General features: G+C 42.2%; 2 protein-coding genes across 7 annotated transcripts; both read right to left on the bottom strand.

Moving 5' to 3' along the window:
* Positions 1–845: 845 nt before the first annotated feature.
* Positions 846–11,526, bottom strand: LOC125708325 (ELAV-like protein 1). Of its 6 annotated transcripts, none has more exons than XM_048975776.1 (8): positions 11,370–11,526; positions 9,995–10,221; positions 8,845–8,925; positions 6,955–7,132; positions 4,745–4,848; positions 3,846–3,999; positions 3,527–3,752; positions 846–3,396 (listed from the first exon to the last, which is right to left on the bottom strand). In XM_048975776.1, exons 2-8 carry the CDS (start codon positions 10,028–10,030, stop codon positions 3,072–3,074), a joined length of 1,104 nt encoding a protein of 367 aa, XP_048831733.1. In that variant the 5' UTR covers positions 10,031–10,221; positions 11,370–11,526; the 3' UTR covers positions 846–3,071. The 6 variants fall into 6 exon arrangements, with proteins under 6 accessions (XP_048831733.1, XP_048831734.1, XP_048831735.1 ...); XM_048975777.1 differs by having other exon boundaries at positions 9,995–10,054; positions 11,370–11,512; XM_048975778.1 differs by lacking the exon at positions 8,845–8,925.
* Positions 11,527–13,299: 1,773 nt separating this feature from the next.
* tspan37 (tetraspanin 37) lies at positions 13,300–23,557 on the bottom strand. The gene is made up of 7 exons (XM_048975789.1): positions 23,357–23,557; positions 22,194–22,385; positions 19,629–19,703; positions 19,434–19,532; positions 17,176–17,328; positions 16,508–16,591; positions 13,300–13,854 (listed from the first exon to the last, which is right to left on the bottom strand). Exons 1-7 carry the CDS (start codon positions 23,414–23,416, stop codon positions 13,768–13,770), a joined length of 750 nt encoding a protein of 249 aa, XP_048831746.1. The 5' UTR covers positions 23,417–23,557; the 3' UTR covers positions 13,300–13,767.
* Positions 23,558–24,286: the final 729 nt, after the last annotated feature.

Raw genomic sequence — 24,286 nt, 5'->3', positions numbered from 1 at the left:
TAACACTAACCCGAGAACTAATATCTGAGGAGCGCTCTTCCCAGGATTTGAATTTATTAAATTGGCTTTGTGATGTTGTATTAAGAAATGTTATTCACAATGCAATTTACCGTACATTGGCCCATTCTTTTATATACGGTAAGACAAAGCGGGAAATTCCCAAATTATGATAGCAGACCGTTAATAAATAATATTGCACGAGATACCAGCTATACCGCATTGAATTTCAAGCTCTGCTTTAATTAAGACACACGCGATTCCAATCCTTAACGTGGAATATGAAAACAGAATCTCTAAAAGATGTGAACTCAGTGTAAGACTTACTTGCTCCGACATCATGACAGTGTGAATCCCACATCCATTGGTCAATAATCTTTATCTTCTACCAAAGCAAATAGCAAATCGTAGTCAATATTTAAAAAAAAAAAAACAAAGAAGCGGAGCCATTAGCCACTGTTCCTGCCTCCAAAGTGTCAAAATTCTTCCAGTCGAGCGAGCGAGCGCTGTGCAGACGCGAGCGCGTAGATAGGGTCCAGCGAACGCGCGCGTAGAGGGGATGGGTTTTCAGCACGCGAGCGCACACACGCGCGTGGTTCGACTTTTGGCACTAATTTAACGCCGAGCGAGCGAGCAAGCGCTGTGCAATCGCGAACGCGTAGAGAATGGATTTACAACGCGAGCGCATACGCGCGCGTGGTTTATATGCGCGCGACTTTTGGCACTAATTTAACACCATAACCATCTCCTTGGCGCAGAACCATCGCGAAGCTCAAATATAAAACAACGGCTTCGCTCCCGTGGAGCAAACGTTCTACCCATCTCTGATTCACTCCAGAACAAGAAACCATAAGCGATCATCTTTATTTTTCCTTCAGCTTTCAGGAAAAGTGATTAGACAATACACGTGAACATAATTACCTTAAATACGTAACCCCCCAAAACGCAAATCGAATAATAAAAAAAACCTTAAGTTTACAAATTTTAATATACAATATATAAAATAAATAAATCCTTCCTAGGTGTTTGCCACCAACAGCCAAAGCACTGTTCCTGATCTTAAAATAAGGGTAAAAAAACGGTGATACATTATGAAATCCAGTTCTTAAAAAAAGTCATACAACAATGTTAAAAAAATAAAACGTGCTGAAGGGGTAAGACTATGTCAACCTTACAGTACTAAGTAGTACTATTTAAAACTTATAATGAAACCAGGTACACATTTCTTCCACAGCAAGCTAAAGGAATGCATGAAAAATGTCCAAAAAAAAAAACCCTATAAAATATAACGAGTGATCACGAGAAGAGAAACTGGGAAAACCGAAAGTTACTAGAGCAGTGTCTTTAGTTATGGAGACCTTTTCAGCTTTATGAACGAGAGAAACTACGCTGACCTGTGCATGTCTGTTCTTTCAAAATACAGATGTATAAATTCTTACATCTAGAGGAGGGTGTCAACTACAGGTGTACTATGCACGCTTAACAGTGAACAATACTAGAGTACAAACACAGATAATGTAAAATGACCTCAAGATTAAAGGCTCACCCACATACTTTCGGCAATAAAACAGCTTTTTAGCAGGGTTCGACTTGGGGGAAATAAGAACAACTCATTTGACTTGAAAAGCTGAGGCAAAAAACTATTTTGAAGTCTGTGTTATATTTAAGATTTATGCGATGAATTCATCTGCAAGGGTAAAAAACAAAAAACATTTACAGACCATGTGAGTGAGCTGTACTTAAGCATTAAAAAGGGAAAAAAAAAACATTTTAAGGTGGATCAACGCTGAGTCTCCGAAGGTTTGTCTGTAAACACTTAACAGTTCAACAGTAAGGGATAAAATTGTATGCTGCCACTAATTCACTGTGTGCTTACAAACCAACAGATCATGCAATTCAAAAGGTTATGTAATTATCTGTAACTCTGTCCGATGGACAATAGTAACACGCCTACAGGCATTTTTAAAAGCAGGAAGCAAAGGGATGGTAAAGTTCTCCTATGTCTGTCCTCTTCATGTTGGCCCAGTAAAACAAACTACAACTAAATGCCTGTAGAAAAAGAAAAACAAAAGAAAACAAAAAAACAACAAAAATGTCAGCAAAACAAAAATTTAATGGTCATAAATGCAGAAGAAACAAAAAAAATATCAAGGCAGTTTCAAAAACATGGATCAGTTCTCAAACTACCACAGTAAACTGTGAAGAGCTTCACTTTCATAGCACAAAACAAAAGTTGGACTTCAAACAACTGGCTATTAGGGATGAACAACCTCTCCTGACGCTCAAATGTTTGAATGAAAGGAAAAACACCAGACTTGTGAATTTCTAAACATTTTTGGAGTGAAGGTTCAGCAAAATCCAATCTAGCAGGTAAACAACCAAGGGATGGCCAAGGGATGACCACTTAAACCCCAATTTCCTTCAGTCTCTTTGGTCCTCCTTTATATAGTATTCCAAGTCTTGACTAGGTCCCCTACAAAACCTTAGCTTTGTATACATATAAAAACGCATGCAACTGCCAGTGTATCACAAATACCTACGTAGACTGTTCTTCCATATTGTTCTAAACCTCTGAAGCATGCTATGCTCAAAACTCATTTCCTCACGCAGCTCCGATAGTGCAGGACTTTTGATGCAGGTTGCAGTTTTACAATTTAACACCAGGAAAAAAACACAGGGCTGGTAAAGGGACAGGATTACCGTCTGCAGTGTCAAATTTTTCCAGGTCAAAGATTGACCAACAAATGGCGTGAGGGAATCAGATTGTGACACAGCATGCTTTTTGCTTAAACTAGGCAAAATTACATTTAACTTTAAATACTCTGCTACTTTCACAGACAACATACACCCTTCAAAAAAAAGGAAAGGAAACAAAATGACCCGAGTTAGTCTCTAGACAGAAATGAAACATTTGAGCAAATTAGTTCCATCCCAGAGCATTAAAAAAAACCACTTTCCTAGATAAAGGAACTGAAAACTGCTTCGGAATCTGTCACGCTAACAAAAACGAAGACCGTGTGGCTTCTCGCTCTCGCCACAGAAAACTCGAGCAAACTTTCGGCCGTCGTGCCTCTTCACTTGTGAGACTTGCTGGTTTTGAACGACACCTGCAGTATCTTGTCTCCAAGGCGATAACCATTCAGACTGGCAATGGCCATGGCCGCCTCCTCATAGTTTGTCATGGTGACGAAGCCGAACCCCTTGCACTTGTTGGTGTTGAAGTCACGGATGACTTTCACGTTGGTGACGGCGCCGAAGGGGCCGAACATCTGCCAGAGGATGCCCTCGTCTGCGTCTTGGCCCAGGTTGTATATGAAAATACACCAGCCCGAGGTGGAGTTTCCAGGCATGTTGACACCGGACAAGCCACTCATGTGATCCACACTCATTGGAGAGAATCTACGGGAAGGGGGTGTTCGTGTAGGGAAGAACGAAACAGCTGGGGTTAGCCCACAATTCAATGACTACAGTTTAGGTGAAGCTATGGGTTAAGTGTCCATGACAGAGTGGGCCTCTACGGGCATCTCACCTGAACCTCTGGGCCTGGTGATGTACAGGACCGCCGAAGCGGCGAGATTGCGAGTGATAGATCTGAGAGAGCAGCTGTGAGCTCTTTGCCTGGTTGGGGTTGGCTGCAAACTTCACCGTGATGGGCTCCGAGGCGCCGGGCGGCTTCTGACCATTCAGATTCTTGATGGCATCTTCCGCCTCTGCCCTCTTGTCGAACCGAATGAAAGCTACGCCCCGAGACAAACCTGCAAGGAACCGGGAGACGGGTGCTTCGCGTCACAGGAATCGCCAGGTGGTCGCCGGAGACGACTTGAGTCATTCGCCACACTTCAGCTTACCTGAAGCCTGATCGACAAGGACCCGGGAGTTAATGATACGGCCAAATCGCGTGAACATGTCCTCCACATCTTTCTGAGTCATGGTCTTGGGCAGCCCACTAATGTAGAGGTTTGCATCCTTAATGGTGTCAGAGCTGGGCCTGGCATAAGATACCTGATGGAAATTGCCAGAGTCAACCATAAATATTCTACTACACGAAATACAGGAAAAGCAAAACTGCAAAGCACATCCACCATTTAAAAAATTGCAAATCAGATAATACTGGAAAATGTTTTTCAAAAAAAGTAAATAAAATCCAATTACAGTTTAACAGCCATTCCCAACCCTTTAAAAAAAATTAAATATAAAAATCAACACAGGTGCCACATTCATGTTACAGTCCTTGAAAGCACAAAACCATGTTTTAAGAAAACAAATTTTAAAGTTTGTTCGCATACAAAACATTGAATAAAAATAAAAATGTGCTTTTCTGCTGTGCAGGGCCTTAAACTGGTGGCAGTGGTGGGGATGCAATGAGGCTACAGTGCTCATTACAGCTAAGGTGTGTGTAAAGGCCTGGTGACACAATCATTAGTCTAAATGACTACTTTTAGTTACGGGGTGGGGAAGAGCAATTAAAAAAAATAAACATTCGGAAATTCTAATTAAGAGCCTAGTTGCCCAATTGGTGAGTGTTCATATACGTGTGTAAATATAGATACATAGTTTGTTCTAGAAGAAAAGTACCTTACATCATAGCAGGCTTTATCTACTGGAGCAGTGACTTAGTACGGGCATGTTTAACGCAAGTAGACACTCGGCAGCAGAGAGCTTCCCCTCTGCTGTCCAAGGGCTACTTGAAAGACATTTCACATTTATCAGTTGACACATGTATACAAGAACACCTCTTTCACGTTACCTTGATAGTTTTAGACTGTAGTCTCAGCCCATTGAGAGTACTGATTGCCCTTTCTGCATCACTAGGGTTAACATAGTTAACAAATCCGTACCCTAAACTGTGGCCTAGAGAAAACAAAAAAGGAAAAACAACAAAATAAAATAAAAAACGTTTGTTCCAAAACTTTGCAGACTGGACAAATGAGTATATTCACAAAACAAATCTGTACAATGCATGCCAATTTTTTAAAACACATTTACATTCAGACCTGCAGATGAGGAAGGACTGTACTGTTAAAACCAAAGGGTTGGTTAAAGTTGAGGTAGGTCAAAAAAAGAGGAGAAAGGAAAGGAAAAGAATCAGCATACTTAATGATAAAGGGGGTGTGTGTGCGTGGGGGGGGGGGGGGGGGTCCTGCATGTTTGCTGGTCACAGGAATGATTAAGATTTAAAAAAAAAAAATAAAGAAAAAGAAAATCCCCAGTCTGTTCATAGTCACATATCCCGCACATCACCGTCAAAAGTTTATTATTTTCCACGGCTGGCGGAGTTTGTCTGTTACAGCCACCTGCTTAGTCTTCCCATTTATCAGAGCCGAGATTAAAAGCGCCCAAGCTCATCACTCCCAGCTTCCCCTCCTACATACGGGGCAAATATAAACGGGATCATTAGAAGCCCCCTTTTGCATTCTGTCAATACAAAGTCAACAAAAAGTTGCTTCCTTTCTTTAATAATAAAAAAAACCCATAAATTTAAAGCAGAGGCGCTAAACTCCAGTCTTGGGGGGCCGGAGCCCTGTGTAGCTTAGTTCTTTCCCACCACAAATGATTCAGCTCAAGAGCTGTGTGGTAATTAGCACAAGGAGCTGATTCAGGTCTGTTTAATGAGGGGAAACCCCAAACTGTGCAGGGCTCCGGCCCCCCAGGACAGGAGTTTGGAACTTCTGATTTAAAGCCTCTATGTCTGCCCATTTAGAGATGAGACAGGACAATTAGTGCAGTATAATAAAGCACCATCCACCGATTCTGTCAACCACGTCTAACAGACTGCCCACGTTTGTTTTTTGTTTAAGATAAACAGGAAGACTTCTATGATAAGTATGGAAGCGCAAAACCATCGTTTTGCATAGAGTTGGAGGAAAATTTTAAAAAATATATATAAAAAAAATTGGTCCAACAGGATTGGAGAAGCGGAAAAAACCTTCTATGAACAGACCAACAAAATCAAATGAATAACCCAAATATAACCCCAATTTGAACTTTAAATGCATTATTGTCACACAACATATCCATGACAACAGCTTCTGAGTTGTGTTGAAGGGATTTAAAAACAAAAAACAAAAACCCCACGATAAGCTGAGATGACATCACAAAAAGCATCCGAACCCACGCCTTGAGACTGATGTTACTTTAAGGTATACAATCATTTCCCTGCAAAGAGTTACACAATTAGATTAAAACAAAGAAATGGTCAAAATCAGCACATCAAAAAAGTTTAACAATGCATGAACAGTAACAAACGGAAAATGAAAACATTTAAAGAATTTACTTGATCCTTTGCAGACAGCAGGAAGGACTACTGGAACTGTAAGGAAATGTACTCGGATGTCCACAAAAATAAGAAACAAGAACAATTAATAGCGTGAACACATTCAGCGTGCAACACCTTCGGGATCAAGTGCACAACACACAGCTCATCTCATGTGCAGACAGGTCTGAACCGTCACTGGGCCTCTGGCCAACATCAGGGTCTGTGCATGTCTTAGCAAGCACAGCTCACTACAGTCAGCTACACTTCTGCATCCTAACATACACGTCTAGCTTCCCCCAAGTTACTTTCGCGACATTGTCATCATACAGACAACACTAAAAGAATTTACTAGTCTACCTAAACGAATAAGAAGAACTTAAGACGACAGTTAAACATCTTTTAATCATTAAGCAATTGTCTATCACTGACTAGTCTGGACGTCTGGAGATAAAACTAAAAAAAAATAATGCAAGGAAAGGAAATTGCTTGCGCAAGCTTTCCCAGAATAAAGCTTGTAAAAGAGACTTCCTTTCATAATACTTTAATGCGAATTCCAAATCAATCAAGCCTTCAACTTATCTAAACTTTTCACAGTGGGCAGGGCAAATACGCGAGCAATGTAACAGCATGGACGGGCTGCACGCTAATGGCCTAAACGATCTCCACGGGGCTTGAGAGAAGGCCGCAGGCTCCCTGATTACCTGCCATCTTATCACGGATGAGCTTGGCAGACTCCACCTCCCCAATGCTGCTGAACAGACTGCGAAGCTCATCCTGGGTCATGTTCTGCGGCAGGTAATTGACGATCAGGTTGGTTCTGGCATCCTTTGGCTCGTCCGCCATATGGTCTTCGTAACCGTTAGACATGTCATACACTTCCTGCAATGGAGGGGAAAACACACAGATGGGATTGAGTCCACAAAAGGAAACAAGGCAAATGATGTGAAGGCTTCAGACAAAATCCCCCATTACAAACCTGTGCTTCTAAGTGCTTTAGTATGTACAAGCTATTACAGCACAAATCACTGCAACTCAGAGCTTTACACCTAAAACTTGAACTTACTCAGACTCAACTTACAAGTGTTCATTCGGTATCCTAAAGTTCTTCCAATAACATTAGCAGGCATACCAACACATGACCTTCCTACTCCCTACAAAGCGGGAACCCTAAAATATCAGCAGCACCCGCAACACACAAACACGCACAGACACGTGATGAATTTAAAATCAGGAGACATGCAGGTTCACATGTAAACCAGCAGCCAACAACAGAGAGCCGGAGGAAAACGAACCAAAGAGAAATCTGTACCTTCGGCCCCCGAGCCACACTCCAGGGAACACACACAAAAAGGCACAGAGCGCAAAAAAAAAATTCTTTAAGCTAAAATCACCAAAATAACAGCCATTGCCATGACCTTTACGAAACAGTGGCCCCATTCCTTAAAACAAAACGTGCAGAAGCAACAGTAAAAAACATGAATGGGGGAAGGGGGGGGGGGGGAGAGGGGTAGAAAAGGCAAGCTGGAACATGATTCCGCATGGTAGACACAGCCCTGGCCATTAAGGTGCACCATGGACAACACGGCCTTACTGACAAACAGCCTGAATGTCAACTCAAGCCCCGCCTGTCCCATTGGGTGGCCTCCATCCAGCCATTATTAAAATCAAACAAGTGAGAGTGTCCGCAATCTGAAAAGCTCGACGGGGAGAACGGAGGCGCGCTGGTAAGCGATACAAAAGCAGGCCTTCAGACCTCCTATCAATGGACAGAATATGTGGAAACGAGGGCGCCCTGAGGCGCCCGCCACGTTTAACTCGTTTGCATATCCATGCGCTGTAGGTTCTCGTACTGCAAGTAAACGTATACATGTGAAATGCTAGAGAATCTGTCTATGGTGTAGGGGCCGCCAGCAAATAGAACTGACTTAAGTAGATTGCTGAATTTGACCACAGGTAAAACTTCCAACACTAACAGCAGCGCTGATGGGACAAATTGAACTTATACTGGATCAAAGAACTTACAAATACAGACGACTATAGTGTCCAGCATCTGGTACAAGTACTCCAAGCTCAGTATATGTTCAGAGCAAGATACAAATAAGAGGCAAAATGTATATGCGCAACTATGCCGTTTAGGAATTTACTGCGACTCAACCACGTGCTCTAAAAAGGAACCCAGCTTTAACGGCACATCTCCCCCTCCTGAATTGAATGAACACAGTATGACCATTATCAATGATCTACTGTACTTCACTGCAAATTCTGTACAGCTGTCCAAGTGAATGGACAGGAGGGGGAGAGGGGAAAGAAAGAAAAAAAAAAAAAAAAAACACGGCTCTTGAGTGCTTCTGCCTATTGGACAGAAGCAGTCTATGCAAACGAGCGTGGATGTTGGCTAAACACATGCAACATGTACGAAGTTAAGCTTTCGCTTTCAGGAGGAGATAAATCTCAGTTAATTCAAGTGTCTTACAGGGCCTGCTAACCAAAACTTAACCCTAATGCTAAAGAAAATATCTGATGAGTGAAACTGGAATCAATGGGGGGAAAAAAAATACAAGCACTGCTCACGTTTGCCCCTGTGAACATACCTTCAGTGAACTGGCACCCTTACTGCCGTGCTGCTGCGCTTCCCTGTTTTCATTACCCTGGCAGCTCTGAACCTCGCAAACCTGCAATAGCAACACTCATATTGCATCATTCACGATCAGCCTGAGGACTCTGCCGCTCCGTCACCTACATCCTTTGTTTCCTGTGCATTTCCCCCATGCTTCACGGTTAAGAGCGGAGTGGTCACCGCTCACAGAGGTTTGCCAAAGGCCAGCACGTTCTGCTGTAATGGTTTCCATTGATGCAACAGTGGGGCAGTGGACATTTTTAGGAGGCAAATGAGTTGGGAACAGAAGCGCAGCACGTCATTTCCACTCACATATTGACTCATTCGTAACATGTAGACATGCCAATATAAAAGAAACATTTAATCGCCAAACGTTTCCTGGTAATAAAGACTACTCAGATGTGATGTCTGGACACATTTTGGAGATAACCCCGCCCAACCCACAATTCAGCAGACAGACACTGAAAGGGCCAAACGCTCAAATGACCATCTGCAACACAGTAACTAGACAAGTACTGACCGTTATACATGTTAGGAAGCAAACAACCCCCGTTTGTTAGCTCTGCATTGTGCTACATAGATTAACACTCTACAATTCTATGATGAACATCCAGAGAGTGACCTGAAAACAGCACAACCAAGTGCCTGCCACATAAGCTCTGAGATACTGCTTCAGCACCATTAGATCAGATCTCAATGCACCAAGAGAGGATAACAGGCTAATGGTCGGTTTACCAAACTGAGGTCATCACAAAACGACTGAATGGCAGAAGCTGGGTGTGCTGAAGTCTACTGCACTCTCCAGCTACTCTTCAGAGCAGATTGTCATTTCATAAGGTTGGTGGAAATCTAAGCGTAAACATGTATTCAGAATTCCACTGGCGATTTGCGAACGATTACGTGGAATCAGGAATAACAATACTCAAAAAGCAAAACTACCAATAACGTATGATGCCTCGGTAAAACTTGCAGTTGTCAATGTTGCTTCCTTAATTGGTAATACCTGTCAGAACAACTAATCACATGCAACTGAAGGTAACTACACTGTAAACTAAGTGACAATGAAAAAAAATGTAGCTAAACAGTGTTTAAATAGTATACAAATACACACATCTGCTACTCACTTTCAGGTACCTAATGTGTCCCCTTCTGACTGCCATGAAGACACTTCACAGATCCCGATTCTGAAGGTACCAAAAACAAAAGGTAGTAAAAATACACGCTAGGGAGGGAGGGGGAGACCAAATTAAAACACAAAAACAAAAAAACTGAACAGAAAGGGGGGGAATTATTTCACAAAACAAAATCAAAGAAAAATCGAGCAAGATGTTCAGTCTTCTTCAGGAAATACCTGTGGAGAGAACAGAACAACTATCAGTCTCAACGGGCGTACCTTTAAAACTTCACCCTGAATAATCAAACTGCACCACAAAAATCTGTCTTATATATGCATTTTAAATAAGCAGATAATTAGTAGGTCAAGTGTGAAAATGACTGGAATGCACTTTACTAAACTTATGTCCGCATTTTACAGGAATGACAGGCGGCATATTGACAAGAAAAAAATACTGCATATCCAGCGCTACACACTGACCCCCCCCAACATGCAGGCATGATCCCATCGTATGCGACACTGATATTTAGGAACACATACTGTGAAACGAAGCGGCCCACTTTAGTTTGCACCATCTCACCGGCTACCTAGCAGTGTCCTAACGCGGTCCTCACATATACACCCAGCTTCCGCATTATCACCATTAGCACACCGTCCATCACGACCGGCGCATCATACTCACTTAAGAGTGACTGAAAGACCTCGGCAAAACCACTCAGCTCAAACTAAGGCGGGAAAGGTTTACAATGAAAACGGCCACAAAACGCACTATAACTAGCCGGATGAAAGCGGTTAGCACTTCCGCCTGCTGGTTACCGCCACCGTGGGAAGACAAACGGGTTAATGTGGCTCTCGGCCCATCTCTGCCTGGTAACTAACGGCAAGGCGCCAGCAGCCATTTTAGGTACAAGCCCTCCGAAATACAACATAAGGCGATATAAAGGTCCATCGGTTTAAGAAGCACACTAAGATAGCTACGGGCATATTTATCTAAAAATCAACCAGCCAGCGTGCAAAAAGAGGCGGGTTAGTTAGCTAGCTTCGGCTATTCGTTAATGACGTATAACTAATGAGGCGGCTTTACAGCAAAATGGCTAACTTTACATACAAGCGTGCATAATGTCCAACAAAACGTCCAGACGGATACGAAAGCGTAAATGCGCAGCCTGTCGTGGCACAACATGCTAATAGAGTCCCGGCTTCCTGCCCAAATAACCGGTCCAGATTTTACAGGTAAAAGCCTTGCGGTAAGCGGCGGGAATTCGCCGAAGCCTGAGTAGGCCTCGGTTTTTCCAAGCCGCATGGGCGAAACCCCCGCTTCCCCTCGGAGTTAATGACTAACTCGGTAAGAAGTGCACCGCGCTGAAACACCTTAAACACGTTACCTGCTCCTCCTGAAACACCGACTCTGCTTTTAAACCGATTACTCGACCTGCTCCAAGGACACGAAGGCCGGTGCTGCGGTCCAAGGCTGCGTACTACTCCACTCAGACAATGAAGCTCGTTGAAGACGACGATCATCCAATCGGCGAGGGGGCAGGCACTTGCAGGGCCCGCCTCCTCGACCGAATCATTCGATATATTACATGTCATTCATGTGCAACTCTCAGATCCATTGGTTGCAGTGCTGCCGTTCTTCTTTCTCTGTCCTAAGGAGGGTGCAGATGTTCATGGTATGGCTCGTCGCGCAATCTTTAAGGATTGAGAATATTGAAGAGTACATGTCATGGAACCGGCTGTATAGCCATTAAAAAGCCATTTAAAAGCACATTCATTATATACAACCATAGACTTTCCTGAACTGAAATTGCTTGTTTGTTATGTGAGTGAATGTAGTTCTCATTAGGGAGAGATGACTTTTGTGCCAGTGAGATTCAACCAAGAGAAAGACTAGTCAGTGTAGGTATTTGATAGTTATCACTTCAACTGGAAAAGTCTGCTACTAGTAGTTACCTTCCACAAATATTGCGATTTTCCAGCACTCAGATATCTTACCAACCTTGTAAAATAAAATGTTATCAATATCTACCAGTTCAAATAGTAATATTAACAGTAGCAGTGTGTGTCTGTGTAATATATTGTTACATATAATTGTGTTGTGCTCATATATATGGCTCTTTAAATAAAGACAGAACCCCAAATTACATAAAAAAAATTAACAGACTTTTTATTTGGTAGTACTATAGTTTCCAGCTTCAGGGGTTGTGGGTTCGGATCCCACCTCTGCTCTTTGTGTGGATTTCCTCCCAGAGTTGGATTTCCTCCCTGAGCTAACTGCTATCCCTAAATTGCTTGCAGCATATGATTGTGCATTTGTCCTGTAATGGACTGGCAAGCCACCCAGAGTGTACTCCTGCCTTGTACCCTGTGCTGCTTTGTGAAAATTTCAGGTCCCGGAAGTCCAGACCAAGATTTTGTTTCAACCAACCAGTTGAGTATAAAGAGGTACAGTCACAGAGTACTCAGCTGATTGGTTGAAACGAAATCTTGGTCTGGATTTTTACTTTCTGGACCTGAAATTTCTACCTCTGCAGTGCCTTGGACAGCTTTCAGTGTCCCGCCTGCCCTCAACCAGGATGAGCGATTAGAAGGATGGATAGAAAAGCTTTATATATATTAGGGTATACAGAAATATGACGTCATTATAAGAACACACAAAAAAAACATATTCCAAGAAAACGCAATCAGAATGAAGCTTTCACGTGTGGATGTGTGGATTTGTGTGATGGGTCCCTCTGGTGGACTGTGGATGAATCTCTTTGCAGTACGAATAGAATTGTATAGTTTTTAGGGTGAAAAACATGTTCATAGGACTGTCAGTTTTCATGTATCCCTTCTCACTCTACACGAGACACACATATAGGCAGGGGGTAGAAATTAAGCTGCCCGCTCACCTGAGGCGGGTAATTCAGACAAGGGGCTAGTACAAAAAAATTAAATGCCAGCCTGCTGGCTAGTAAGGAAATAATGCTTTAAATGTAAATACATTTTTTTTTTAACCGAGCAACCTAGTTGGCTAGTAGCAGACAGTTCCAGCTCCGCATGCAGGTAAATTAATGTTATTCCAGAACCTTTCACTGTGAGAAGCGTCTTTCAGAGTGTGCCACACATCACCCAAACGACAAGAAAAAGCTACTCACCGAGGACTAAAGCAGTGTTTCTTAAAGCAGTCCTCAAGGACCCCCAGATGGTCCACGTTTTTGCTCTCTCCAAATTCCCTGGGAGGACTGGTTTAAAAAACACTGGACTAGAGTATAACTGAATAAACACCTTTTTTTCTACTGCTAAATACATTGCAAAACTAACAAACACTGCTTCAGATATAATGCAGAGGATTTACTTACATTGGTTTTACAGTATCATACACCGCTGCCATTCTTCTGGTCTTCCTAAGTGTTTCTCTATATGAACAGCTTACATTGCTAATTGTCCCAGTTTAATGAGCAGAATATTTTACCGATGCCATTCAAACTAGTGAACTTGCTCAATGCTCTGGTCTTCTTATGCTACTTGCTGAACATTCCTGCTCCTTACTCATTGTGACAATTTATACATTTATTCAATTTATACATTTATTCTATACCAACATTACAAATAAGCAGAAAACATCCCTGTTCATCACATCTGGAAAATCATTATCTTGTTTAAGCTTATTAAAAGGCTAAAAAATAATTGCAGAAGTCGATTTCCCCTCACAGTTACAAAATGTTAATGACTTAATTACTCTCTAAACGAGAAATTAAATCGTGATGTTTGTTGGACATCAGAGAGCACAGAATATGTCTAGTTTACTGAATCCCTGTCCAGGATCCGATACTCCTGCAAGGGTTGATCTCTCATCAGCTGGGCTGCAGTGACAAGCCCAACGACCTAGAACAGAGAAGAGGAGAAATGATTTTTGGAAATTATCGAAACATTATGGATTCATACACATTTGTAATCTGACCCTTTTAATATCATCAGTGGGCAGAACGCCAGGCGTCTCATTTGTGAAAGGGCTTCATGGGCAAATCCACAGCTGTGTCAGGGATATTTATGCTAACCGCTCAGGTAGGAAGGCAGGGTTTTGGTTGCAGTTCTTAAAATAAACACAGCTCTTAAGCATATTATAAAAATAGCCAAACTGTTCAGATGCAGCCCTAATGTTGACGTTGAGCAATGACTGTTCACAAAAATATATATATAATTTCAAAAATGGCCTGTGCTTGCAATCTTGGCTTCTGTACATTTTAATCTGCATTAATATAAAAATAAGAACAATGCTAATTGGCATGTTTTTGTAACGATCATATTCACTTAAAATGTCCCACCTATGGAATTTCAGATAAACATACTGGACAATGTCGCACAAATGCCGCGATTTTTAGTTTTAAGAGGACTGATGAGAAGGGGTGAGGTACAGGTGGAGGAAAGAGGAACAACAAAAAAAAAAGCTGATTGCCATTGTGCACGGTCATTTGTTCAACCCTAACCCCATTCCCAGGGCTCTCCTACTGTTCTGACCGCTACCCCAGGCCAGAACCGCCCCCTGCCTTTGGACCTGTGCTTTCGCATTTAGCAGAACACACCCAATCTATTCTGAAGATATTCTGTTCTTCTGGGTTCCCCCCAATTCCCATCTGCCCCCAAAAAGCCCACTCTCTCATATACCAAACTGCCCTCATCAGGCAGTCACACAATGCATTTCGGTCCCTTCGGCGGAAGATCATTTTTCCTATATTTTTGAACATGCAGATACCGCCAAAGAGAAAAAGAATTTTGCAGATATACTACAACCATTACCTATTGTTCATATAATCTTCAATACATCCAGCGGCATACAACCTGCAACATCCGTAGATGTTATCAGGAATAATAAGACAGAGAATCTGAATTTAATACTTTATTAAACGATGGGCTAAATTAGTGCTTAAATGTCTTGACTTTTGGAATATTAAAAGTCAATATTTCAGTGATTTAAGCTAACAGCTTATGCCACACACTGCCTAGCTAGACTCTGATTGGTGCCTTAGATGTGTTAGGCAGACAATGTCTTTTGTACTTGTGTATTTTAATGCACACAATTTAGAACATTAAAAAAAAAGGTAACACTTTACTTGAGGGGGGGGGGCACATATAATGTAGTAATACACTCCTACTTAGTTACTGGTTAATACACTAAGTCACATATTGATTTCATGCTTATCATTAATCAATCATAACGGTTCATGTATTTCATGCAGCTACCACTTTTGTTCATGATTTGCACTTGAGTAGTAAGTGAATCGCTAAGTTACTTGTGCCCCCCTCAAGTAAAGTGTTACCAGAAATACAGGATACAAGCCCCTTTTTGTTATAGTGGCTGAATTCAGGCAGCACACAGTACAAAATGGGATTTGAAAGCTCATCACCTCTGAAGCTTTTAAGCATCGGGCCGGCTCCCCTGAATCATGCTGCTTTGACTTGCCCTTTTTCAAAATGAGAACCTCCTGGGAACTGTACCCAGTGTTACAAGAGTCTTCCTCTTAGCCTCAAAGCCCCGAATTAGAAACTAATTTACTATGTGTTAAAAAAAAAAAAAAAAAAACTGCTTTTCTTTGCTCAGCTGGACGTTCTACTTGTGGGAAGAATCCCGCAGCCACAGGGCCATTTAAAGTTGGGCCGCATCGTTCGCTGACCTGGAGCCTTTGGCACCATACCACCAGACTGTCATGGCAGGTCCACAGTTTAGTGGTCCCACTGGTCTATCTGGTGCCAGTGTGCTGTAGGCAGAACTGTCCAATTAGCATGTTAATCTGCCAAAGTACAAAGTAATCCTCAGTGTAAAAAGGGGCTAAGGTGACGAGTGCCGAGGGAGTCAGCCGTCGGACTGAAAATAGCCTCCTGACCACTGACCATCCTCTGCGGTGGGGTCAGTTTATCAAGGACATGGAGGGATTCAGCCAATAATTAACTGTGGTGGGGGGGCGTGAAAACTGACAATCTTTAAAGTACGGCTTTGTGTTGCATGGTACTGGTAATAATGCTGCTTCCAGGACACCATTCTTCCCGTTATCCTGACATGATAGAGGACGTAAAAATCTGCCCGTTCAGTACAGCTCAAACCCGCTTTAAATTCACTTGTGCTGCAGTCACCGTTGCAAACACCTTAAATATACTTTAATACACTACTATGCTTTCTATGCAACTTTTAACCTTACTACCATTTCCCTTTTTAGTACAACTTTTACTTTTTCCTAGTTACAATGAATATTACATTATAATATTCTAATACAACTAAGAATGCTATTGAGCTGGTTCCCTCACAGTATACAACTCTCTACTTAAAAAAACCTTAAAGCATAACATAAGAAATGCATAAAATTCTCTTCCTGAGTGTTTAATTCTCAAAGGTGTAGAGAAAAAGGACCTTTTTTCCTTTTAGGTTGGTGTTACTATCTGCACATTGCTATACAATGTAATACACCCTTTAATTAAAACTACCCCGTTTCAAAGGTTGATAGCCAAGGCTAAAGGTTAGTGTTTTATTAGTGGACAGACTCACCTGAAGGACAGCAACCACCGCAGAAGAAATGATAATAAAGTAAAGGACAAACATCCAGCCGCCCTCCAGCTTTGCCTGACAGCCCTGCGCATGCAGACCATAAAGCAGTCGTCAGGTACACACCTCCGAAATAAGTGAATTTACAAGCACCAAAACTGCTCCTCTGCGTAAAATATTAAACAATGTGTATCATAAAATTCAAGTAAAAAAAATAAAAAATAAAACTCATACCAGGAAAGACTAAGAAAACCGGAAAAACTTCGGATTTCATTGGGTTTTGCCAATTTCCCTGCACAGACATTTCCTACATATGCCAGAATGCACCTCATCTAACAAAAACTATGCTAGCAAAATCAAAAGTTGTTTGTAGTGTTGACGGCGTGTTCAAAACAGATGATGGTCCAAAGGCTTCTTTTTCTTGAACTTAAATAGTGATTTTCATTGGTCTGATTTGTATTAACGTTTAGCTAGTCCAGGAGCAGACACACGTTAAGTTTCTAATTTGTTTCGTGTCGTGCCAATGAAAGAGGTAATTCCCTCCAGGTTTTCTGCAAATAATTACAGGACTGCACAGTAGGAATAAATTTATTAAAAATATTTTACAATATTTTGGACGTTATTGCTTCAGGGTATTTCAGTCGGTGCTGCATGGAAAGCTTAGCACCTACCTGTGGATAAAGGAGGTCTGGTCTGTTCAGGGTGCCGTTGCACATGTCGAAGGTGGAGTTACAGCAGCTGTGGGGCACTTGAACTTTACCAGTGCGGTTAAACCAAGGGGTGCTGAACCAGTCACTGTAATTATGGACTCCACAGCACTGTAACTGTAGAAACAAATTTGTTTATGTTCAGCCAATGCCTGCTTAGTCACATGTTCATTTAAAAATTAAAATAAAAAAAAAACAATGAACATAATTCTCTATACTTCATCACATGGATATAAACCTTAGTGAAAATACTATATTTACAGCAGCTTGGTAGAACTCGAATCCTTAGACAGGCATGCAAGAGAACATCAAACAAAGAGGGGAAAAAGATAAGATTCAGGTGTCAAGTACCATTATGCAGCAAAAGCTTTTCAAATATTATTGGGAATAACTGTCACAGGCCTAGAGTTTAGTTTAGTACCATAACCACAGCTGCTAATCTGAGCACTCCCATATGCCTCGTCATGACTTGTGGAGAAGCTGTTTTTGTTGATAAGACTACTGACATTCGATCTCGCCTTTTCCCTTCTTGCCCGTGACCAACCCTGGCCACACATTCTGCTGTCGGTGTGAGTGTGTCTCCCTATCTTGGGAGAAATAGCTGGTAACTCGAAGCCCACGACCAGTCCTGCTGACATTGTCCCCTCTAGTCTTCTAAAACAGGTCTTCCACAGTGTTGAGTCCAGAATCCTGGCTATTTTCCAATAGCTATTTCTGGAGAAAGCAGTTTTCCTGCATCTGGTTTTCGATCTGGTTTTAATTCTCATCATAGCACAGATTCTGCTCGTTTAAAGCTCCTGAAAGATCTTCTATTAATTGCCAACTCTGGTCATGCTGCCATTTTTGAGCTCTCAGATCTCAGTGCAGCTTTTGATACAGTTCACCGTAACATTCTTATCCCGTGTCTCGAGCAACGCGTCAGCATACAGGGTGCTGCTCTCACAGGGTTTGAATCAGGGGTAGGCAGCCCTGATCCTGGAGTGCTGATATCCAGCAGGTTTTCTATCCTACCTGATGACTTACTATCTGCCTGAGATCAGGTGTGGTTCATCAAAGACCAGGTCTTGACTTGAAGAAAACCTGCTGGATATCGACACTCCAGGATCAGGGCTGCCTACCCCTAGCAGACATCATATCTGACAGGTAGAAGTTTTTCAGTCAGTCTTGAGGACTGTTCACACAAATCTACCTGCCACTGGAACAGGGAAACTCCACTAAATCCTTGATGAACTGTGAGGACGATATATTAGAACCATGATATTCGAACCTTGGAGCACGTGCACCTTTCAACAAGCACTCTGCTAAGAACTTGGATGTGATATTTCCCAGTGATTTTAAATTCGACATTATTTATGTTGTCAAGGTCAACTTCTTCTAGCTGAGGGTACTGACTAAGACCAAACCTTCTCCCTCCATTACTGATTTTGATAAGGTATTCTATGCTTTTATCTCCTCTATCCTGGACTATTGTAACTTGATGTAGGCTGCTGTAAGTCAGCACTGTCTCGCTCACCTTCAACTCATCCAGAACATTGCAGCTCGACACCTGACGTATGCAAGACCATATATTGCTTGTCATTTGATTTTAAGGTATTACTACTTGTTTCTAACTGCCTGAACGGCTTAGTACCGTCTTCCCTTGCCGACCTTGTGCAACCCTGCTCCCCTACTAGGGCACTTAGGATGCTATTCATCATGCCGAGGGATAAAATCAGGGGCATCATGCTTTCCTGACATCCACACCCCCCACATTAGGTCAGTGCCTGGTTTGAGCGCTTAAGAAACCAAATTCTCTCACTGGCTTATTAACGCGAGTGGATTATTAACAGTGTTAGTGTTTCTTCTCTTCAGGGTTCAGGTGCAAGATAGGGAACAACCCAGAACGGGGCACCAACCCAGAATTAGGTAACTTCAGTTCATCTCAGTATGTTATGGACTGCAGGGAGAACCAGAGTACTTACAGGAATCCCCATGGGGAGAACATGTGACCTCCACACACATGGAACCATAGCAGAGACTCAAACCTGGGTCCCAGAGATGTGAGGCAACAGTGCGATAATAAAATAACATATCTTAAAATGCTAATCAGCTGAACAGGAACATGAATTATTGAAACTACAAACTTCCTGGGTGAAGTCAATAATTCACTAAATATAACTGATGCCAAGCTTATGTCGGAAAGTTTGATTTCACAGAAAACAATATATTTATAGTGAACACACCTCTTCCTGAATGGCATCCACTGCATTAGAACCGGAGTCCTGTTTGTTGCCGGTGTAATTCTGAAACATCCCCCAGAAAGGCTCAAATTCCGAATGCACCTAGAACCATAATCAAATTAAATGCTGCCATTAAAGCGACATGAAAATTAAAGCTACGGAACATAAAAATTTAACTAAACCAGTTAATCGCGTTACCTTGCCTATGTTCACGTAGGACAGGACAGATGCTGTCGCCTCGAGGCAAAATACAATGACGAGCAGATAAACAAACTGAAAAAAAGCATTAAAAACAAGTGTGTTTACCATTACAGTCAAAGGGTTGGTCTTATGAAAGATCACATATTAAAGTCTTAGATTTAAACAGAGATGCATCATAAGATCTCATGATCATAAAACTCTATTATCCAGCAGAATATTCAACAGAAACCATTACTTGTGTACATAAAACATGGATAATTAAATGACAACATATCTTAAAATGCTAATCAGCTGAACAGGAACATGAATTATTGAAACTACACACTTAGTCGCAAAAAGAGAGTTAAGCACCCAGAAGTAATGGTCCGATTTGGATGTAATGTGATACATGTGCAGACCAGAGATGGGTACGTAAATGATTTGATTTGCAAGGAGCTGGCACATCTAGTCACCAGACACAGAGGACGCCTCGTAGGCGCATTAGACAGCATTACCAGCACTTGACGGAGTTTGATAGGGGTCACATTGTGGGTTTGCATGAGGCTGGGTGGTGGTATCGTGCAGTTGTCCAGCATGTGGGGCATGCAGATGTCGCAGTCGCCCGATGTTGTAACCAATGAACACACGAGGGCACCCGCACATGTCGCCAAGGTTCCCGTTGAAAGATCATCATACTGTGCACCAAGCATTACAGAATATCATGGCATCTGCACCTGCCATCTGGACACAGACTCTCTGCAACACCCTGTGTCATCCCACACCGTGTCTCGATGACAGGCATCAGCTGAACTACGGGTTCACCATCCTATGCGTAGGCTGCTGTTAAACACCAGTGTTTGAAGTGATACGGTAACTGGGAGACATGGACTGATGACGAGTGGCGTTGTACCATATTCAGCGATGAATCTCAGTTCTGCATTATCACGGATGACGATCGCGTGTCGGGAGCCATAGGGTGGGGAGCCATAGGGTATGACATCATGGTGTGCGGAGCCATAGGGTATGACATCATGGTGTGCGGAGCCATAGGGTATGACTTCAGGTCATCTCTGGTAGTGATTCAGGGGACCCTGACGGCACAGCGCTATGTCAGTAACATCCTGCGCCCGCATGTCTTACCCCTCCTGAGACAGCACCTTGGTACAGTCTTTCAACGTCCGACCACACATGGCCCGAGTGTCTATGGATTGCCTGTGTCATGTTGAGGTCCTCGTGTGGCCAGCCAGGACCCCTGATCTTTGCCCAATCGAACATGTGGGATCAGCTCTGACATCAACTCAGACCCGGTGCCAATCTGCAGGATCTCGAGGGCCAGTTACAACAGCTGTGGGCCGCAGGAGGGGATACAATGGCTGTACGACTTCCTTCTGCGCTGCTGCATGTACCCAGAACCGGGGGGGGGTGCCACACTCTACTGACATGGGACCAGCTGTGTACCCAAACTGCCAACTCTGTTGTCTGTTTGACCTGATATTATAATCATTGCTATACAGTCACATGACCTTTCACCACATGCAGATTCATTTCATTTTCACCACTCCATCTGGGTGCTTAACTTTTTTTGTCACTGAGTATTTATCAACTGATCATGCTTGAGTGTAACTCCAGTAAAGGCCATTTATCCATCCACCCATCATACATTCCAAGTGAGCCTGAAACCAGACGCAGGCTGCACGGGGTAAAAGGCAGGGGTAGACCCTTCCAGTAAGGCTGTGTCATATGATATTGATATTATACCGCACATGCACAATAATTACCAGGGCTTCAGATGACAGGCGATACATTTGGCCGGATGGCAGCTTTTCAGTAATATATGAACATTTATTTACACCAACAGTTTGGTAAGCAGATTAGTAGTATGCCAAAAATATTAATGAGATACCTTCTGTGACACCTAAAAGTTAGTAATCTATATCAACTTGGCCTATCTGTGTTTATTAGATTCAGTTAACGGAGAACAGCACATAATACTGTTTTGGTATACTATAGTTTGGTATACTTCAGTGCGATATACACTGTAGCGGAGCACAGCACATAATACTGTTTTGGTATACTATGGTTTGGTATACTTCAGTGCGATATGCAATATGCACTGTAGGGTCGGTGAAGAAAGGAACAGCTCAGTAGCCATGACATCTTTTAAAGGAGGAGATCTTGTGGATAAAAACGAGAAAGACATCGGTTGTGTGACGGCACTTATTGCAGTTTAAAGTCTGACATGTTTTTAAAACATAAAAATATGCCGAATTTATACTGATTAACTTTTGGGAGTGATAAAATGACTCATCAATATTTTAGGTGCACTAATAATCTGCATATCAAATTGTGGGCGGAAATAAATGTCTGTATAGTACCTAAAAGCTGGCGTCCGGTTAAATGTTTCGCCCATTATTTGAGCCCTGGTGATTACTGCGCATGCTCTGGATAATATCGATATGTCATCACCCAGCCTAACTGGAAGGGCTCTTTGTGACTTTGATGCTTGATGGATGGATGGAGGGACGGATGGCTGGATTTTACCTCTGGTGTCATCCCTGCACTGGACTGTATAAAGAATCTCACCGCAGCCTGCAGCACAGTGCTATCCCTGATGGACACCCAGCAGCCGATGCCCCCACTGGCGAGCAGGACGGCCGCGCTGACCAGGGCCACGATCGCAGGTAAGATTAAGTAGATGTTGCGGAAAAGCAGTCCAGTTTGCCTGAAGTTTACCAGCAGGTACACGCCACTCAAACCCACCACCAGAGCGGCAAGCTGCAACAAAACAAGAGACAGATGAGTATCGGATTAGGCGGAACTGTACACCTGCCAAGCATGGGGGGAGGGGTCCCTCAGTCTGGGGAGGGGAAAAGCCCCACATGAACTGTAAATGTTCATTATTGGTTATTCCTTACAAGGCTGTGCTTTGAGCAAATAAACATTCAATCACTCTACAGCAGGGCTGGCCGATCTTATCTGCAAAGGGCCGGCGTGTATGCAGGTTTTTAGGAAAGCCTTCTGGTCACCTGTTCAAACCCAGGTGTGAGGACTCTTCAGCCAATCAGTCCTCCAATTATTAATCTAATTAGTAAATTGCAGAGAAAACCTGCATTAACAATGGTCCTTTCTGTATGACTGGCCACCCCTGCTCTAAGATATTTTAATAATGGCAACCTATGAAACGTACAGGAAGTTCTTAACTAACCAAAAAATTAGATCCAACTTGAGTCTAACTGAACACATGCGAAAACATTCAGCTTTTCTTTCTAACCTCCTTTCATTTTAAAGTCATGTGACAATGTGTTATCTTGCGTTACAGAACTTCCGTTTCTGACAAACATTTCCTTCCAAGCACAGGACTAGATGAACTGAACAGCCAAGTAATAATCATCACTAACTGTTTGCATTGTAAAGCGTCCTTGAGTGTGAGAAAGGCGCTATATAAATAAAACATTATTATTACTAATGTGAATTTAGCGAGGTTTTAGTCATAAAGCAGATCTGGACGCCTACGAAGTTGTTCAATACATGCAAGAGTGCGACTCCCAAAATGTGAAAATATTTACTTTAATTTCAGTCATCATATTTATTACTATAACACAGACGAAATGGACATCTTCAAAAAATGATAGACATTTAACTAAATTTGTGCTACGTATTTCATACCACGGACAAACAAAAACTACCATGTTCTGAAGATTATGCCACCGATGCTATGAGTAACTTGGTGATTGTAATTTCCTTACCCATAGACACTGGCACGCGATCCGTAGAGTTATTTTAGATATTCTTCTCATGTCACTCATGACTTCGACGTAATTAAAATTAACGGCGTGGGACTGCAAATTAATAAAAGGGCGCCGGAGCTTTTAGCCGCATTTGAGCCCCGTGATAAGCCTCCATACACATACTGCATGAAGAGGCTGCGCTTCATAACGCGCAGCGCCGCGGTCTCTTCGCGCTCCCATTGGTTGCTTTTCTTCTGACCCGAACCGTGCACGCGCTCGCACGGCGCGCCGTCGTAACTAAACAGGTTTTTTTCTGTCCCTGTGAAACCGGTTTTGTTTTGATGCATTTAAAATATTCCCAGTCATCTGCCACCCGCTTATGTAGTACAGACTGGCGTCTGGAGCTTATGCACGAATCCGTCATATATGCAGGCATTTATGCAGGTATGTGCTGTATGTACTACATATCTGTATTTATGTAGAATAAAGCTGTCTAGGAACTCGAATATATTGACACGTTTTTATTAATAAATGACATTATTTGTAAACTGTTCAATAATATTTCCAGAGCATTTGATCCCTTATAATGCTGAGTGATTCACAGTGAAACTTATTTATGCTACATAATTTTGTCCGCATCTATGATTTTTTTGTTGCATTTAATGCACTTATATATAGAGTGACAACATACTTCATATAGTACAGAGTGTTAACAATGCTCAATGGTAAGCAACTATATTCTCGATAACGATGTATAATAATCATTAGTTTAAAATAAAAAAAAAAAATCATTGGTATGCCAGTTTATATAGCGATAACTAATTTTGCCATATGTAAATAAAAAATAGGTTCAAATAATATGAATACTTTACCCATACCCAATCAACCATAATACAAACTATGTAATGTCATACAATCGTTCGTCTTAGACACCCTAATCCAAAGGCT

This window comes from Brienomyrus brachyistius, chromosome 15 (assembly GCF_023856365.1).
Source record: "Brienomyrus brachyistius isolate T26 chromosome 15, BBRACH_0.4, whole genome shotgun sequence".
Taxonomy (NCBI): Eukaryota; Metazoa; Chordata; class Actinopteri; order Osteoglossiformes; family Mormyridae; genus Brienomyrus; species Brienomyrus brachyistius.
The sequence above is the reverse complement of the archived record's forward strand: the minus strand, read 5'-3'. Positions and strand labels throughout refer to the sequence as shown.